This window comes from Plecotus auritus (genome assembly GCF_963455305.1).
Source record: "Plecotus auritus genome assembly, chromosome: 9".
Classification (NCBI taxonomy): Eukaryota; Metazoa; Chordata; class Mammalia; order Chiroptera; family Vespertilionidae; genus Plecotus; species Plecotus auritus.
This window is the reverse complement of record NC_137783.1, coordinates 138,667,236-138,686,631: the sequence shown is the minus strand read 5'-3', so window position 1 is coordinate 138,686,631 and position 19,396 is coordinate 138,667,236. Positions and strand designations below refer to the sequence as shown.

General features: G+C 50.9%; 1 protein-coding gene across 6 annotated transcripts in view; it reads right to left on the bottom strand.

The window, feature by feature from the left end:
• Positions 1–19,396, bottom strand: part of AMBRA1 (autophagy and beclin 1 regulator 1) — a 179,654-nt gene that overhangs the window by 2,767 nt on the left and 157,491 nt on the right. For all 6 annotated transcript variants that reach the window (XM_080643228.1, XM_080643224.1, XM_080643225.1 and 3 more), the window contains 3 exons: positions 14,458–14,597; positions 6,380–6,472; positions 4,799–4,992 (listed from right to left, as the gene is read on the bottom strand). In XM_080643228.1, the coding sequence (XP_080499354.1) occupies positions 4,799–4,992; positions 6,380–6,472; positions 14,458–14,597 (427 nt within the window). The remainder of the gene's footprint in view (positions 1–4,798; positions 4,993–6,379; positions 6,473–14,457; positions 14,598–19,396) is intronic.

Below are 19,396 nucleotides of genomic sequence, written 5' to 3'. Positions count from 1 at the left end.
CTCTCCCTCCCTGGCAGTGCTTGTAGTTCTTCCTCGGGTCTTACTGAGGCAGTGGGTGGTGGGGACTCCGCCTGGGCTTTTCACTTACGTCCAGCTCACCTTTCTCCAGATCTCCTGGTTAACCCTGCCCATCTACCCCCACCACTCAAGGCAGCGGCCCGTCCACACTACCCCCTCAGAAAGCTCAGCGCCAGCTCCCAGGGCAGAAGGAATGAGAACCTGCAGGGCTCAGAGTTCTCTAGGGGACAAGCGATCTGGCAGCAGGACAGAGGAAGGGTCAACTTAGAGCCTTGGTGCCAGCACAGTCTCTGTGAGCCAAAGGGCTGCCTAGGGAGGCCCGAGGGGACCTCCCTCTGCTCACTGCCACCCCCACTGCTTTCCAAGAACTCTGTACTGAGGGCTTCCCAGCTCGGTCTGAGAGGTGCAGTGGGCTGGCCCGAGGACTGCTGGCATTGGAACTCATTGTGCAGGGCTTGGTGCCGGGGCTGGGGGTGGGGGTGGGGGAGGGAAGACAGGACGGGGACGGAGACCGGACACCATCAGCTTTTTCCATGTAGCTCAATTCCAGGGGCAGGATAGGCTGCACTGGGCCACAGGAGCTGCCACAGCCGGGCCCTGCGGTGGGCACTCGGAACTGGGCCTTCTGTCCTCTCCCACTGCGCCAGTGGCTCGTCCTAGCCACCTCTCACCATGGCTGGTCTCCTTGCTTTTTATATCGTCCCTTTCCACCCAGCCTCCATGCTGCTGCTATTACCATCCCAATTAAGCTCTGATTCACTGAGTTCTGGTTAAATCCATACTCGTCAAAACCAAGCAGCTTCAAAAAGTCAAGAATCCTTAGCTTGAGATTTAAGGGCCCTCTGGCCAGGTTCCAGCCACTTCCTGCGCCCGTGACCTTACCGAAGTCAGCCCAGCACGCTGTACGCCTGCCCGCCCTGCGGATGCTCCGCCTGCTCTGTGCTTGCCATCGCCCCATGTCTAAGGTCCACTCTTTTTAAAGGGCCAACGCAAGTATTGCCTCTCACCCGGACTCCGATGGAAGTGGCTGCTTCTTCCCCGAGCCCTGCAGTGCCCACACTTCTCTGTGTAAGTTATCTGTAGCATCGACCTTCTGGAAGTTCCTGAAGGCCTCAGACTAAGTTTTATTGATCTTTGCGTCCAGTGACTAACGTTGGTCTAGAACTTGGTGTGTATTTGTCAGATGAATGTGTGAGTGAATAAAAGGGCTCCTGAGCTGATTACAGATGCTCCAGACTTAAGTGGCTTCTGAACACAGATCACATGTTGCCCCTGCTGTGGGAGAAACGCCTGTGTCTGTTTCCTTCCGGAGGGAAGGGACACGGCTTCATCCCTGAATGTGATTCCCTCGGCAATACCTCTGGATTCATGGTCCCTAATATAATAACAGACATAAGGAAGTGCTCCAGAAGGACTAGAAGGAAGAATTAAAAACACACACCCCAAAGCTTCCTCAGGGCTGGGTGCTGACAGCTTTGAGCTATGAGCTGTGCTTCTCTCCTGGGGACTCTAAGCCAAGGCTACGCGCCACGGCTGGCAGCCAGCACATTCTTCCAGAGGAGAATGCACGCACTGGGGCCTGAGGAAAATGGCAGCCTGGCCCAGGAGCCAGTGATGAGCTGCAGGAGCGGTGGCCACAGGGTCAATCCTGCTGTCTCCTTCCCTGGAGCAAAGCATTTCTTTCCATCTTTGAAAAATGGGAAGCCGATTTCGTGTTGAAATGAGATCTTTTCCTTGGCAAATTCTAAGATACATTCTGGATGCAGAGGCCAGGATGGACGGACCAACAACTTCCCATAATGCCCTGTGACCTCATTTAATTCTGGGGGTTCACTACCCAGAAGAGGGAAGCAAGGCTGAGTCAAGGGAAAAGCTGCCCTTCCTGCCCTTAGCGGGCTGCTGGTCTTCTAGCCCCTCCCGTCTCACATTGCTCTCCCCACAGCCCAGGGCCCAGGTCACTGCAGCTGGTCTATCGTCTTCACCACACAAGAAAGAGGTCAGACCACCTTTCCCAGATCAGAGGCAGAGCCACAGGCTCCCCAAGTAGTGTGGCACAGCCAAGCTTAGGGGCAGGGCCTTGCCTCCACTCCATTCTCCCCTCCCACACCCTTCCTGGATGCCTGCTGTATGCGGGGCAGGCACTGGGGTCAGTGCTGGGAGCAAACAGTGAGACCAGGGAATGCTACCTCCCTTTCTGAGTGACAGGGTAGGGAGCTTTAAGTTGGATGAGCACTGCAAATTCCCACCAGGGAGGGCTCTTCTTGGAAGTCCTAAAAAGAGCTGAATGGCCTTTAACCAAATTTTTACAGAACAAGAAAATGAGGAGCTACCTGGAGCCATCCGGTGCCAGCTGACCGGAACGGGCTGAGAGGGGCACCACAGAACAGTGACTGCTACGAAGCAGAGGTGGACTCCCATACTCGTGAACCTGGGCCCTGGTGTGTGGGGTGGGATGTGCAGGTGATATCCCTCCTCCCATGCCCCCAGCCCTGTCTCCTAGCTAAGCCCAGAAGAGAGGTAATGCAGATGGGCCACCAGTTTGCCTACATGGAGAGAGGAGGCAGACGCTGGGAGTGGGGTGGTGATGCGTAGAGCAGCTGTGCCTGCCTGCTGGGTGGGGAAAGTCTACACCCAAGGGGAATCCTGGTGTCTGGCTCAGCAGAAGTGGTCGCTAGTAGCACCTCTGAACAGGGCCCCAGGAGATGGAGCCCCGCCGCCGCCCCCCCACCCACCCCGCATGCTCTCCTCCCTTTACTTCTTTCTAGGTATGTCTCTTTCTGAGAGGATTGAGAGAGGTGGAGGTCCGGAGCTCTGGGCCAAGGTTACAGGGCCCCAGACAGACGTGCAAGCTGAAAGCCTACTGTGCCCAGGGGCCAGCTCCTGACTACCACTCCAGCTGAGGAGCGGCTCTAGCTTCTGCAGGACCCACCCTCCACCACCTGCTCCCCTTTGTGGGGATAGGAGAGGGAGGAAATGCAGTTCTGGCCTCTTGAAACTGGGAACAAGAGCCCCTTCCTCTTGCCAGCCCTCCAGCCCCGGCCCAAACAAGAAGAAAGGATCTTATTACTGACTGAGAACATCTGAAATGGGCTGAGGCTAATCAAGAAAAGAGCAGAGGAATCACTTTGTGAATTGTATAAATGTCTAACCACCACACTGTACACCTAAAACTTACATCATATTGAATGTCAACTGAAACTGAAAAATTAAAACAACAACACGAAAAAGCAGAGGATTCTCTGGAGGTGAAAGGCGGGAGGATGCCTTCTCCTCAAGCTGGAAGCTCCTGGCCCTGAGCCCTGTGCACTTGACCTCAAGGATGAAGGCCTCACCCCCAATCAGGTCCTGGAATCTGCCTTCCCTACTCATCCAGCCTCAGTTCTCAACACGTGTTGATCAGGCCACAAACATGAACCTGCTCGTGGTCCTCTGTGTAGTGTGATGTTTTTGAACTGGCAGGTGCTGTCCCCCCTGCTAGGAATGCCTCTCCCTGCCCTCCCCTACCTGCTCTGCTTGACTAACTCCTACTCATCCTTGAAAGCTCAGCTCAGAGCCACCTCCCCCAGCAGCCTTCCTCCAGCCCCACAGGCTGGGTGGGCATGGCCCCTCCTTTGAGTTTCTGAGGTCCTGATCACAAGAAGTAATTATCTGCCTGCCTCTCTAGAGTTCAAGTTCACTGAGGAAAGGCTTATTGGTCTTTGTAGCCCAAGCGGCTGATCCACGGTAGAAATCAGTAAACAGCCATGAGATCAAATCCAAGGGGCTGCCTAGGACTGTCTTTAGCCCAGGGGTGGCTGGAGGAACCTGCAACTCTCTCCTCACTGAGGCCTGAAGCCCAGCCAGCACTGCCAGCTGCTTATGTCTACACCTGGGGCTTTCCACCCAACAAAGAGTCACAGGCCTCGGATGTAGGTGTGGCCTGGGCCATAGACCAAAAAGGGACTAACTTTAAAATTTTTCAGTTTATGGCAGCAAGAGGGACAGTGCCCTGAGGGGGGACTGAGTATAGAAAGGTTCCCTGAGGGTGACACAGGCAAATTTGTTACTCTTTGCCTGATGCACATCATGACTTCTCCTCCCATTGGCTCAACACAGACCTAGAGAGTCTGCCTGTCTGCTTCGAGGCTGGCTTGTGTGGAGCTGGGACCAGCAAGGGGCTGGGGTAGGGGGTAAGGAGATGACTGAGTGAAAACAGGCTGTTTAACACAGCTGCTAACAGACTCCAAAGTGGCTCAAGCTCTGCCGCTGGGAAGTGCTAATTGGTTCTTTGAAGTGTGAGGCCAGCACAGACTGCCAGGGAGGCCGGCTGAGGCGCACCTGAGATAGGTGACAGGAAGGGGCTGAGGGTGTGCTGGGCTGCAGCCCAAATGGCAGTGATCCATGGGTGTAACAGGAGCAGTTGCAGGGGGACAAGCTCCCTGTGGGTGGCCCTGGAAGCTGACAGCAAGAGGTCTCTCGTAGCCTTTCCCATCTGGCTACGTCCTGCCCTCTCTCTAAGCACAGCCTCTGTCCTCCAAGTTTTGGAGCAGAGGGCACTTGGGGGAAAGCGGGAAGAGCAGCTCCGCTAGCTAGAATCAGTGACAGATGAGGGAGATGAGGTTCCTGCCGTAGGAGGTTGTTAAGGCCACCAAGAGGGCACTCCCTAAACAGGGAAAGGTACTCATCCTGACTGGGAGTGCATTCTCTCAGTACCCCCGTCCATGTGGAGGAGCCAGGAGCCTTGATGATGGTCCCGCCCACCCCCAGCCATATCTGCCCACTAGCATTACATGGCTCTCACCTTCTCCGGGACCCGAGGCTGTTGTCCCTGGCTCCTGTATCTCCCTCTCTGTTTGTGTTTCTGCATTCTGCAGCTGAAGGGCCAGAGTCTGGGTGCCCTGAGACGTCACTGAGGTGGTGGGGTTCCGGGGCTGCAAACCAATTGCGTTCATCAGACCCATGTCTCTGTCTGTCCTCCATGTGGCTCTGCTGGTTCTAGGGAGAGAAAGGTAGACTGAAACCAGGTAGGGCTTGGGACAACACCCCTCAGAGATCTGCTGGCTCCATGCCAAGAAGCAGCCCCGCCAGCCCTCAGCTACCTCCCGACCCAGTGAACTCGCCTGTGTCCCTTCTCCTTCCTATCAGTCCATGCCCAGGACAAGGAAAGGCGGCCACAGAGCCATCCAATTTTGCAAGGCCGGCTGGTTCAGCCACTCCCTTAAACAAAGGGGACTTTCTGATGAGGTAGAGATGGCTAAGACTTAAAAAGACTCTTATTTAGATACAGGAATCCACTAACTGAGATCCATGGGACAAACAGTGAGCAGTAGAAGGACCTTCCTCTCTTTGGCATTTCCTTCCTCCTAACTATATGCTGACAAGGTTCCAGTGTACATTCTGGAATTTCCACTGGATCTCCACTGTGGAGGAAAAGTACCCAGACTCCATGAAGCTGTTCTGGGACCCTTCAGGGCCTTCTGAAAAGTTGCCCTATGAGAAAGGCCCGGGCCCAAGGCCAGCACCCTCTCCCCTTGGGCATTTCCAGGCTCTGAGCCTTGGGGTAGCTAGATGGCAGCAGAGGGAGCCCAGGACTTCTGAGAGGGTCACTCAGATTTCTAGCTGTTTCTGGGGACGATTCCTGCAGCTGGGCCCTCTAGAAAGCAGTGCTTGCCTTTGTTTTCTCAAAATATTTGTCTTCATTAATGAGTTAAATAAGAGGGTTAGTACCAGGTTTCTACTCTCTAAATGGACCCTGGACTGCAGCTCTGGGCAGCTTGGTCCTGGAGGCCCTAGTCACTTGGGAGATCACTGAAAGATTCTCCCTGAGGACATGAGCGCACGTCCTAAGGACAGGCTCCCTCTCCAGTGCCCTGGCTTCTCCCCTCACCCACAGGATGGGAGAGGACCAGAGGGTGTCCTAGCTTGTTCTACACCAAGACCCTAAGAGCAGAGGTTTTGTTCTTTCTTAGACATGGACCTCAATATATTTTTATTGATTTCAGAGAGGAAGGGAGAAAGAGAGATAGAAACATCCATGATGAGAGAAGAATCATGGATCGGCTGCCTCCTGCAAGTCCCTCACTGGGGATGGAGCCCACAACCTGGGCATGTGCCCTTGACCGAAACTGAACCTGGGACCTTTCAGTTCGCAGGCCGAGGCTCTATCCACTGAGCCAAACCAGCTAGGGCAACACCATTTTCTTGAATGAAATCACGTGCAAAGACTCAATGCATGAAGCAGAACATAGAGGAGCTGCTCTGATTGAGGAGGGGTAACTAGAGAGCTCTGGGTACAGTCTGAGGGCACTGCTCGGGAGCCCATCAGAAGCAGGAGGCAGGGGAAGGCCTCAGCCAGCTGCACCCTCCTCCTTCAAACACTCACCCGGGCCTTTCACTGCTCCGGCTGCTGGAGTGGACCGTGAAGACAGTCTCGTTCAGCTGGTCCCAGTAGTACTCAATGCCAGAGTTCGATGCCCTGAAAGTCAGTTGGGAAGAACAGAGGAGAAGGTGGAAGGCATTAGACAGGGACCGGCCAGAGCTCTTCACAATTCCCATGCTTCATAGACTATGGCCCGGGAGCCCTCCTTCCTCACTCCTGGGCGGGGCTGAGAGGCACTCCACTGGAGCACTTCAGGCAAATGCCTGCACAGCTGGTTTTAGCCTCTTCTTCTCCTCAGACAAAGCCTGACTGGCTCCTTCTTGGGGCTGAGAGACAGCTAAAAAAATGGCCACACCAGACGCAGGCACTGGGTTCTGAGTGCTCTTCAGATACAGAGAAAGGAGCTAAGATGGCAAATGAGAGGCTGGAGAGGCCCTGGAGAGACGGAGTGCCACGGACTGCCCTGCCTAAAGGTCCTGCTTCGTGCTCAGAAACAGGTCCCACACACAGAGTGCAGATGCCCACTGACACAGGGCGGGAAGGAAGGAACACAGGGCTCTTAGCATTCTCCGCTTGCCTGGAGCTCAGAAGTCTAAGCAGACAAAAGCCCCCACTGAGCTGTAAGAGCCCCCATCTCTTTCCATTCTGGACCTACAGCCTCCTGGGTCAGGGCAGGCTGGATAAGCAATGGGGAAGGTGCTCCTCAAGCTGAAGGAGACCCTAGGGCTGCTCACGAACTTCTGATGGGGAAGGAAGGAGAGAAACTCAGGTGGTGATGGCTGGCCTGCTGTGGCACAGCTGCCAGAGGGAATTGGTGGCCTCTCATCCTTCTATATTGACTTGCACACAAGACTGCTTTGCTCTGCTTTCTTTCTTTTCTTTTTGTCAATTCTCACCCAAGGATATTTTCCCATTAATTCTTAGAGAGAGTGCAAGGGAGGGGGAGAGACAGAGAGAAACATCAATGTGAAAGAGACACATTTATTGGTCCCACCCCCCATTCCCTACACGCACCAACCAGGGCAGGGATCAAGCCAACAACCAAGGTACAAGCCTTGACTGGAATAGAACCCGAGACCCTTTGGTCCATAGTCCAAAGCTCTGAGCACTAAGCCAACTGGGTAGGGCTGCTTTGCTTTCTGATTCCTCCCTGGAAGGTGTTACCTAGACCAGTCACTGTGGCTGAGAGTGAGGTGCTGATGCAGGTGGTGAAAGCAGGGGGACAGAAGTTGGGAAGGAGGTGTCTTTGAGACCTTTGATTAGAACTCTGGCATCCGTGTAGAGATCCTACTCTACACAAAACAGCCAGTTCTGATCCTAGATGGGGTAGGACATGCCCATGTGCATGAAGGGCTCTGCTGTGCCACACCCCCAAGCCGCCGGACCCCACCTGTGCATGAATTCATGCACCGGGCCTCTAGTTAAGGTCATAAGTGTGGGACCCTAATACAACAGGACTGTGGCCTTCTCACCACGTGAAGACAGAGTGAGAACATGACCCTCTGCAACTCAGGAAGGGTCCTCACCAGAATGGGCCATGCTGGCTTCAGCCTCCAGACTGTATGGAAGAACAGTCATTGATTAAGCCATCCAGCCCATGGTACTCTCTTATGGCGGCCTGCACAGACGATGACAATCTCCAACGAAAGTCAGCTTTTTAATCTATGGGCCCAGGTCACCTTCCTCTAACGAAAGAACTTCTTCCATGAAGAGGAAACAAATCAGTCAGCAGGTTCTGAGGATCAGCCAGGAGGTGAGATTGTAAAGGGGAGCAGCAGGTTCTGAGGATCAGCCAGGAGGTGAGATTGTAAAGGGGAGCAGCAGGTTCTGAGGGTCAGCCAGGAGGTGAGATTGTAAAGGGGAGCAGCAGGTTCTGAGGGTCAGCCAGGAGGTGAGGTTGTAAAGGGGAGCAGCAGGTTCTGAGGATCAGCCAGGAGGTGAGGTTGTAAAGGGGAGCAGCAGGTTCTGAGGGTCGGCCAGGAGGTGAGATTATAAAGGGGAGCAGCAGGTTCTGAGGGTCGGCCAGGAGGTGAGATTGTAAAGGGGAGCAGCAGGTTCTGAGGGTCGGCCAGGAGGTGAGGTTGTAAAGGGGAGCAGCAGGTTCTGAGGGTCGGCCAGGAGGTTTGTGAAGGGTGATGTAGGTGCTTCCTTCCTAAACAAGAGGACTAGATGATCCCTGATATGGGATGTGACAGGACTTGGATGAGGAGGGAATGTATGTCAGAGGCTGTGCTCCACAGTGAAAGGAAACAGGCCACTGAGCCCCCAAGCCTGTCTTTAGAGCAGGGGTGGGGAACCTTTTTTCTGCCAAGGGTCATTTGATATTTATAACATCATTCGTAGGCCATACAAAATTATCAACTTAAAAATTGGCCTGCTATATTTAATTAACTCACCCATAATGCCTTGCCAGGGTCAGACCAAATGATTTCTCAGGCCTTATATAGCTCGCGGGCCCGATGTTCCCCACCCCAGCTTTAGAGGATCGCTAAGATTCTGGGGACAGGATTCACCTGCGGACACACTAGTGATTTTGGAGGGAAAGAGCCCCAGCCTGACAAAAGTGCTCTTCCTTTCCCTGCTCTATGTAATCCTCCCAAAAACTTCTAGAGGGCCTGGGGGCTGTGAACTTGATGTGATCTTCAAACCACTCCTTTAAAAAGGAGCATCTCCTCCCTCTTCCAAACACTCAGCTGCTTTGTAGGGTTGTCTGAGAACCACAGACACTGGAGAGTGATGGTGAGCGGAGCAGATCTTGTATTAAGGAAGAGGCAAATGGCCACAAGTCAACAGCAGAGGCCTTCAAAAACAAAGCCATCACTGTCAGTTGCCAGGGAGCCTCTGATTTGCAAACTTGTCAAGATTTATTGACAGGTGGCAATACCATGCGGGTCCCTTCCAATCCTTCCTCTGTAATTCCTGCTAGCCAGGGCTGGTTACTGACAACAAATTGTTCACACCAAACCATGTACCAGAACCTTCCTTTTCATCACAGAAAAGAGACCACTGAAGGCCCACTCTGAGCGGGGACTGTCAGTGTGATGCTGATGGTCAAAGGGTCCCCCTTAAACTCTTCCCACCCATCTGGCCACTGAAACAGAACAGGATAGACCGCATCAGATGTACTGCTGCATTCTCCCCCTTCACCCCAAGCCTTCTGTTCCCCATCAACAGGTCTATTTCTAATCCTGATATGGCTCCTTTCTGTGGTCGGAACAGCTCAACTACAACAAGCTCAAGGATTTGAAAATTCCAGGTACCAAGGAAGAGAGTTGAAGAAATGTCTCTGGCCATGGAAACTCAGCCTTCAATGCCAATGGTCCCAACCACCTCCTTCTCCTTGAGACTTAATGAGGATGAATGAGTCACTGTTTGCTCCAAGTTCTTCCTGAAAGCTTGGCAAACACACAAAGGGATGGACAAGAATGGCAAGGCCAATCAGGTCAGCCTTTTCAGATGGACTTCCACTTAACACCTGGCTTCTTTCAGCAGCGTCTGTAAGCTGTGCTTCTGAACACAGCCAGGAGCCCGCCTGGCCTCCTCAGTGGTGACAACGCTCCACAAAGAACTCTGGCTCTGAACTTCCCAACTTCTAGGGAATATTCCCTTTGAGAACACTCTTCTTTCAACTACCAGTTACATGGCTGTCTCCTTGGAAAAAAGGACTGTTTGAGGAGACCGGCATTCATCCCTGCTATCTCTATGACGTGGGAAAGAGTTGGCACCTGGCTCTTGTGGGACAGACAGCCTAAAAGACAGTCGCTGTGGCTTCCCTTTTGATTCCGAGGCGTGCCTTTCCCCTCTGTGGTCAATGATTCTTGATTGTAATCACTGTTTACAGTGGCATCTCCCTCTCAGGGGACAGAGCTGGGACCTTGTCAGGAGCCCCACACTCAGCCAAAGGCCAGATGCCCCACAGCCTGAGCCTATTTTTTCTGTGAATTCTGCCTTCTGAGCTGACTCTGAGAAGTGGTCTTCCCAGCAACACCTCTCTCCCGTTTGTAGGGCTGATCTATGAAGCCGGAAGTGAGCAAGCACCCCCTCACATCAATCTGGTATTTCACACCCACTGTGGTTATCGGTGGGGGTGTTGGCTGGGCTGGCAGTCAGCCAGAGGCAGAGCAGCAGCTTGGAGGAGTGGCAGTGGGGGAGCAAAGCCAAGGAGAAAGGAGCACCTCACTGCCTTGGCTACCAGCCACCGTAATGGCTTTGTACAGGGACTGAAGGGCCAGTTATTCGTCTCCTCACCGGTCCTAACAATTTCTTTCCCTAGAGAGATGGAGTGTTTCCTTAGGTCTTTTTCTACTGCCAGGGGGAGTTTCAGTACCACTAAGAGATGCCCAAGGAGCTTGTTACCCCTGTCTTTGTGGTTGGAGAGAGCACTGAGGCTAAGACAATGAAGGAGAAATCAAGAGTAGACTTGAGAGCACAAAATGAGTTGCAGCTGCCTATGCCTGGGACAAAGGCAGAAACCACCTGTTTTGGAGGGAGGGCTGTAATCTTGGCCCAGCTGGCTGGCTGGATCCTGTGCCCTTGGAAACGGGTGTGCCAGGGAGCTGCGTCACACAAGGACAGGCAGCAACCTTCTAAAGAGACAACAGCCCTGAGCTCCTACTTTCCCATTTGTATTTGTTCTCCTCATTCTAGGCCAGAGACCAGCCATAGTGACAACACAGAGTGACTGCCCTCTCCGCATCCATCACCGACATGCTTATCATCAACCCCATCCAGAGCTGCATTCTTTTCGAGGTCTTAAGAGAGTTACAAAGTTACATGAGTGTTCTTTTAGTATGTTTTTCTGTGGAAGAGAGTGCATGGCTTTAATCAGAATTTTATTTATTCAGTAAAAAAAAAAAAATTTTTTTTGTTAATCCTTATCCAAGGACATTTTTTCCATTGATTTTCAGAGAGAGTGGAAGGGGGGCCGGGGGAGGGAGAGAGAGAGAGAGAGAGAGAGAGAGAGGGAGGGAGAGGGAGGGAGAGAGGGAGGGAGGGAGGGAGAGAGAGAAACAACAATGCAAGAGAGACACATCATTTGACTGCCTCCTGCACACACCCTGACTGGGTACAGGGATCAACTGCAACCCTCCGATGCACAGGCCAACACTCTAATCACACCGACCAGGGCTCATCAAAATTTTAAAGGATTTTTTAATTGAAAAAAAGGTTAAAAAGCAGCTACAGGAAAAGAGCTCTGGATTGGAAAGTTAGGAAGCCCAAATTCCTTCATTGATCTTCTGGGAGGCCTTGGGTGAGCCTTCACTCAACCTTACCTGAATATTGTTCAGTTTTCCCTGCCTGAAGCAAACCAACCATACAGATATGAAGGGGACTCAGAACTGGAGAAGCTTTGAATGACTTAGGACAAAGTCCAACCGTCTTAATTTACATGGTACCTTTAAATGTCCAGCCCTAAGGTTTGGAGCATTTGCCAACACGACCCAAGAAATCAGGAAAAACAGCAACACTGAAATAGGCCGGCTAAGGTAGCTCTCAGTCCAACACGACTTGATTTGTGATGGGACGCTGTTTTCTGTGTCAAATGCCACCCTGCTCACAAAAGAGGCTTCAGTTCCTGGTGGTAAGAGAGTTCCCCAAGCATTCTAAGATGGCTTTGGCCTGCTGAGGCTCTGGCTGCTAAAGACGACATATGGTGAGGAAAGATAGGCCAAAGCCAGCTTCATGCTTCCCTGAGGTGTCTATGACTCACACCAAGTACGTGGGCTGGGGTTTCAGACATCAAAGTCCTCGGGGGGCCACGACTAACTGGAGGTAGAGATTCTGCCTCTGTAAGAGCAGATCATGTCTGCAAGGGGTGGGGGCTGGGAGGAAGGTTAGTGCCTGGATCCATAGAGAAGATAACAATGTTGAGGAAGGATGTCTTGGAGAAACAGGGAAAGAAAGGCCTGTAACTACCGTGCTCGTAAGAATAAAATTAAAGTCCAGAATTTTGGGCCAGTTTTGGAAAACATGCCTATGAATTCCGAAGAAAAGAGGAAGATACAAGATAATCAGACTCATGTACTTTGGGAAAAATAAGTATTTCAGGGCAGACAGATCCTGGGACTATGGGCAGCCAAGGTGAGAGCAGAAAGGAACAGACCCAGTGCCCAGGCTGATGGTGGCACAATCATGACAGGCAGGCTGGGCTCCGGAAAGGCACAGGAGCTCATGGAAGGGGCTCTCTGGACACAAAGCCCGAGGAGAGCACGGCCTGCAGACCAAGTGTCTGTCAGCTCCAAGAGCAGCTTGACCAGGTCAGGTTCAGACAGCAGCCTCTCTCTTTCTTTTTTCTTTAAATATATTTTTATTGATTTTAGAGAGGAAGGGAGAAGGAGAGAGAGACAGAAATATGAATGATGAGAATCATCAATTGGCTGCCCCCTGCATGCCCCCTACTAGGGAGGAGGTCTGCAACCCGGGCATTTGCCCTGACCAGGAATTGAACCATGACCTCCTGGTTCGTAGGTCAATGCTCAACCACTGAGCCACACTGGCTGGGCAGCAGCTTCTCTTTGAGAGGGGCCCTGAAAATTCCAAATGGAATGAGCTGCCCTTAGAACCAAGTTTTCTTTCTCCTGGACCAATAATCTAGCTCAACTAAGGGCTCAATCACCAGGCTATAAGAACTGACCCAAATACAGACCCTGGAAAAATCATCAAGGGCCCTAGCAAAAGACAACATGGACACTCCCAGAGACCCTACCAGAGAGTCCCATGTGCTCTGTGATCTGTAGAACACCCACGGAGACTCTATACTTAGTGAAGGGCAGCATTAGGACGGCCTGGAACAGCAGTGGCAGTTAGTAAGCTGGAACCCTGCAGCGGCCCACACCACTGTCAGCTGATCTGCACTGAAGCACAAAGCTTCACACTCCCCACCTGGATGGGTATGGAAATTGATGACAGACCTGCCTGACTCCCAGGGTCCTGCCTAAATAGACCTCTATCCTCCAAAAAGCCAGAGGAAGGGGAACGAGTGTCATCAGGACTGAAGACAGAAATGCTTTGGACCGTGTCCCCTCCTACCCCCTACACTTCAAGACCAGATAATAATCATTTTGATTTTTGTTGTTAATCCTCACCCGAGGATATTTTTTCCATTGATTTTTAGAGAGAGTGGAAGGGAGGGAGGGAGGAGGGGGTAGGACAGAGAGACAGGTACATCAATGTGAGAGAGACATATTATTGATTGGTTGCCTCCCACATGTGCCCCAACCCGGACCAGGGATGGAACCTGCAACCCAGGTATATGCCCTCGACCAGGAATCAAACCTGAGACCCTTCAGTGTGTGGGATCATGCTCCAACCATTGAGCAACACAGGCCAGGGCCATTCCAATTTTTAAACTGCACTTTTCAATCTGCCTTTTCTATTATGAGCCAGAGCCTCCAGCAGAAAGGAAAACCGGCAGGACACAGACAGAGCCAGGTGGTTAGAGATCAGTGGCTTGACAAATTAGGGCTTTAGCCCTAGCCGGTTTGGCTCAGTGGATAGAGTGTCAGCCTGTGGACTGAAGGGTCTCGGGTTCCATCTCCAGTGTGGCAGCCAATCAGTGATTCTCTTTCATCATTGATGTTTCTCTCTCTCTCTCCCTTCCTCTCTGAAATCAATAAAAATATATTAAAAATTAGGGCTTTAACAATACCTTATTCCCAATTTTATTTCTTAAGTTCATTTCTAAGGCATTTTACACATATCTAAGATTACCTGTTGGCTATTTCAAAAAGGTTTTAGAAAAGAATATTTGATATCTATGCTTTTGACCACAGAGAAACTTTTATTATCACCAGACAACAAGAGAAAACAAACAAAACATACTGCTTTAGATTTAAGAGACAAAATAACTAAACCAGTCTTTTGAAGATTTTTGGAATGGAGAGCTAACCCTACCATCTGTAGAGTGAAAAGGACCTTTTAAGGAGTGACAATGAGAATGAGGCAGGCTCTCGCAGAATTTAGACTTCCCCTCTAAAAGACTCCCCCCTCACCAGCTAGATCCATAGGTGAATGCTGATTATTCCAGCCCGCAGCCTAGATGACCCCTCCACATCCACCCCACCAGCCCCTGAACCACTCACTCTGGTCGGCAGATCACCAGGTCTCCCTTGTTGGTACCATAGGCCAGGCCGAGCCCAGGCTCAGGCAGCCAGCGGGCAGAGTTGATGCTGACATGTCTCCGCTGGTCAGCAGGCATGGGATAAAGGACGTTGAAAACTCTCTGGTGGGGGAGAAAGAGGGAAGAAAAGAGAATGGGAGGAGAAACAATTTGTTATCAAGAATAACAAAATCTGGGGAGAAACGAAGTCCCTTCCATGGCCTGAAGCAAGCTAAGTACAGGGAGGAAGGAGATGGTTAGGCTGGGAATGGATGACTCCTAACACAAATTTGAGAACTTGGGGTAGTAGAGGGGAGGAGAGGGCTAGGACTCTTTCAAGAAATAGCAGGGGCAAGCTGGGGCTTTTCTGCATGAAGCTTAGCTGTGCTTTCCTTACAGCCATGTAGCACCGCTCACATCACTGCTTTAAGGCAACCCCCTGGAAAGCCCCATTCAGAGTTCAGCTCACCTGGAAGCACAGCCCCTAACTGTCCTCTGACCAGATAAACCAGTGAGAGCCAAGCTCAACTGGTGGTCCCGTCACCATGGAAATCACCGTGCTCGCACAGCAATGGGGAATTGAAGGGAATGGGGAGGGAGGATAACATTGGAGAACACTTTTTTTTTTTTTTAAGAATGCAGTTTCTTCTTTTTTAAAAATATATATTTTTATTTCAGAGAGGAAGGGAGAGGGAGAGCAAGAAACATCAATGATGAGAATCATGGATTGGCTTCCTCCTGCACGCCCCCTACTGGGGATTGAGCCTGCAACCCGGGCATGTGCCCTTGACTGGAATCGAACCTGGGACCCTTTAGTCTGCAGTCCAATGCTCTATCCACCGAGCCAAACCAGCTAAGGCGAGAACACTCTGAATTCATCTAAATAAAAGCAATGTTTAAAGGTGCAATAGGGTGTAGAAAGCAGGTCAGAGAGGGATCTTGAACACACAGGTACATGATTTCTTTCTACTTATGCAAATCACCATTAAATGGTTCATTTCCATTTCTCAAAGCAAGAGTGTCTCCTTTCAACAGCCTGCATCTTTCCAAAGCTACTGTTTTCCCAGGGGCAGCTCAGCTATGGCTAGGGTTTGAGCTGAAGGTGAAAGAAAGCCGCCAGTCTCTTTGGTCACTGGTCTACACAATGTTAGTCAGATAGGGCAGGGCAGTGGAAGACGAAGGACGTCAATTTCAGAATTTGAAAGACCTGGGTTTGAGTCCTGATGTCACTGCACCACAACTTTTCCAGATCTCAGTTTAAAAAGAGCGCCAACATTCAAATAATTGGAGATGGGGGGGGGGGGAGATGTACAGAAAAATGCCTGGCATGATGCAATCTTATAAATGATAAGTGTTGTTATTACCAGGGACCTGCATCTGGGACTTCAAGAAAAATTGTCAGGGCCTTTGAAAAGGACATGAAGCAGAGAATCCGCAACTGGAATTTTAGTCAATATGGTGTTGCTCCCTTTAAGCTTCCTCAGGTTTTAATCAATAAATAGGAATGAACTTCATCTGCCTTTACCTGTCTGTAAGGACTGACAGAAGAGACAAAAGAGACCAGATGAAGAGTGAGTTAGAAAGTAATATTTAAAAGTGAATTTAGGGTGGTACAATAGTTATTTTTCTGATTAGCCTGTTAGGAGATTAAAAGAAGGAAAAAGAAGTAAAAGTTGAGTAGGGGCCCACTGCATGTACACAAATCGAGTCATAAGAAGTCCTGGATTTGGTACTGCTCGACCATGCACCTTGGGATTTATCCGAAAGGCCTTCTCCCGACAGACTCTAGAATAGCATGTGTTCTCAGCATACTGACACAAAGAGAACCCTGCTATGAATGATTTCCCAGTGCTGTGGTGCTGAACAAACGTGCCCGGGCATACTGCCAGAATGGCCCTGCTATGTCCTGAGGGTGAACCGATCTCTGTCGGAGATGAACTGGCTCTGGTTTGAGGCACGAGACTGCCCACAGCTGCTGCATGAAAAACCTCCTATGCCCTGCCTGACTAACTCAACTCCAAATGTCAGAATTGGCCAGGGTTCCTTAAATCTCTGGTCTAACTGAGGAGCCTTCTAAAAAAAGAGCCCAGTGAAGAGTATATGAATCTCTAAACTAGTTATCTAGAACATGGTTGCTTGGCCTCGAGATAATCTCTTCCTTGCACATGTACATCTGGCAGGAGCCCTGAAGAAATTCATGTCCTCTTCCCTCCACCAGCTTCAATGCTGACTGTCCATGGAGAAGGCGACACCAGTCTTTTCCCTTTGCTCCTAATCAATCCTTTCCCTTCAAATCAGGGGATGGAGCGTGGTGCCTTCATCCTTTCCCACAGTGGTTTTCGCATTCCCAGAAGAGGAGCAATGGCTTCAGTCCCTTCTAGAGGTCATAGGTTAAATATGACTTGGTATTCACACTTAAAGGAGAAAGTGGTTGTGATAAGACAATTGTGGCTGAAATCAATCTGTTGATTTTTCCTTTTCCCAAAGGTCAGATGGTGTGAGTGGGGGTACACCCAGAGTAGAGGAGGAATAGCATTAATTTCAGTGCATTAGATGAGGGGAGCCTTGGTATACATGGGCCTTACAACAGTCTCTTTCCTAAAATCATGATTCATAACTGCAGGGAATGGGGCAGAAGGGCCAGATAAAGTGCTCTTGCAAGAAGTGGGTAATAAGGTTAATAAGTCAGATGCTTGAAGACTGTGCTACGTTTTTTCATGGGTGTCTCAAAAATATAAGTGTACTCTTTCCCTTTTTTAAATATATTTTTATTGATATCAGAGAGGAAAGGAGAGGGGCAGAGACAGAGAAATATTGATGAGAATCACTAACTGGCTGCCTCCTGCACATCCCCCACTAGGGGTTGAGCCTGCAACCCAGGCATATGACCTGACCGGGAATCGAACTGTGACTTCTTGGTTCATAGGTCAATGCTCAACCAAGGAGTCACGGTAGCAGGGCTAAGTGAACTCTTTTCTAGAAATGTTCCAGATAAGGAAAGAAGCAAACAAGCCTCTCACATGTCACAAATTTACCTTTTATAGTTATTGCTCAGAGGGATTCACAAGCAAATACTATCAACTTACTTCTAAATACAGGAACTTGCTTTGGGAACAAACCCCTAAGAGGCTAGTAAGACAAATGACCCACCTTAGGTGAGACAAGATGAGAGAAACTGGAGAGAAGTAATTAACAGTTGAGGCCCAGACCCCACTGCACAGACATTCACAACCTCCATGGCTCTAGGAGTCATGGGCACCGATTTGTCCTCTGGCTATAGCAGCCCTGCCCCCTCCCCAACTCTCACCCCTCAGTCCTTAAACGATGTTGAAAAGTCAGCTCTCAAGTGCCCACCTCCTTCAATGTCTGGGTATCAGACTAAATCCTGCTTTGTGGCAGGAAGCCAGAAAATGCCACATGAAGATCAGCAGCCTCCAGGACTCCTGATAAGCACATGCTTGCTTATCACGCTTTAATGTGGGAGTGGGGTGAGTGCAAACAGTAATGGGCAGGAGTGGGGGAGAGGGAATGAGAGTGAAGGATGAGTAGGGATCACAGGTCCCGGGAGGTCATCTAGTGCAATATTTACTTCATACATGCCTGAAATAAAAGGACTAAAGGAATGAGAATCTGGCCCATTTTGAAAACCACTCAGATGTAGTTTACACTCGTTTCTCTAGCCAGTTTCACAGCTCTCAAAGCACCTCACTGAGGGGAAATACTCCTCCTTAGTCAGCCCTAGGGACCGGAGAACATCTGGGCAACAAGTTCCCCAACCCTGACAGATGATTAGACAGTGCTGGCTACTCACTAGCCATTTATGGTTTTGGCCACCAGTCTTTCCAACCAGGGAATGGGTATTCTGTGGGTCTCCTTTCATATTTCAATGGGGACTGACTCTGGCTCTGTTTGTCAGCGCAGACAAGAAGGAAGATCTGAGATAGTGTAAAGAACAGCTGTGGAGCTAGAGAGAAACCAAGATGGCGGCATAGGTAAGCACCTAAACTGCTGCCTCGCACAACAATTTCAAAACTACAACTAAAAGACAGAATGGACACCATCCAGAACCACAGGAAAGCTGGCTGAGTGAAAATTCTACAACTAGAAGGAAAGAGAAAAGCTCACAGAGAATTGGAGGTACGGCAAAGGGTCTTTGTGCGCGCAGAGAGGAAGGGCGGCTGAGAGCCTGGCTGACTTTCTCTGGCGGAAGGGGGAAGGAAGTCCCCGACCGCACTGAACCCCAGTTCTGACTGCACTGAACCCCAGTTCCGGGTGAGCCCCTGGGGACCCACGCTCTTACAGGGGGAGTCTGGACTCTCAGGTGGAGACTCGGGAGCCGGGAAGGCAGAGGTCTGAAGGAGCGCGTGTGCCAGTGCGCACAAAGGCTGCGGAGGTCGCCACAGACTTTCCCTAGTGGAAGGGAGTCGGAGGCTCCTGACTGCACTGGGCCCCAGTTCTGACTGCACTGAACCCCAGTTCCAGGCGAGCCCCTGGGGACCCACGCTCTTGTGGGGGGAGTCTGGACTCTCGGGCGGAGACTTGGGAGCCAGGAAGGCAGAGGTCTGCGCGTGCGCGCAAGGGCAAGGCTGCCGGGTAGCCAAGACTGTCTGCTCCGCCCTGAGACTCCACCGCATCCAAGCTGAGCACAGAGGCAGGCTATTGCAATTTGGCAAGTCTAATTCTATAAGGCTGTCTCCAGCACTGAACTTCTCCCAGCATAGATGCAGCTGATCCTTACAGCCAACTGGCCTGGAGGTCAATTCCTCCCAGTGATACCAACAACAATCAAGACTTAATTACAACAAGGCTGTACACACAGTCCACAAAGGGGTGCACCAAGAGTGTCCACCTCAGGTTAACTGGGGAGGCCGACCCACTGGGCCATATAGGAAACCTAGCACACAAATTTACCCTACCAACTC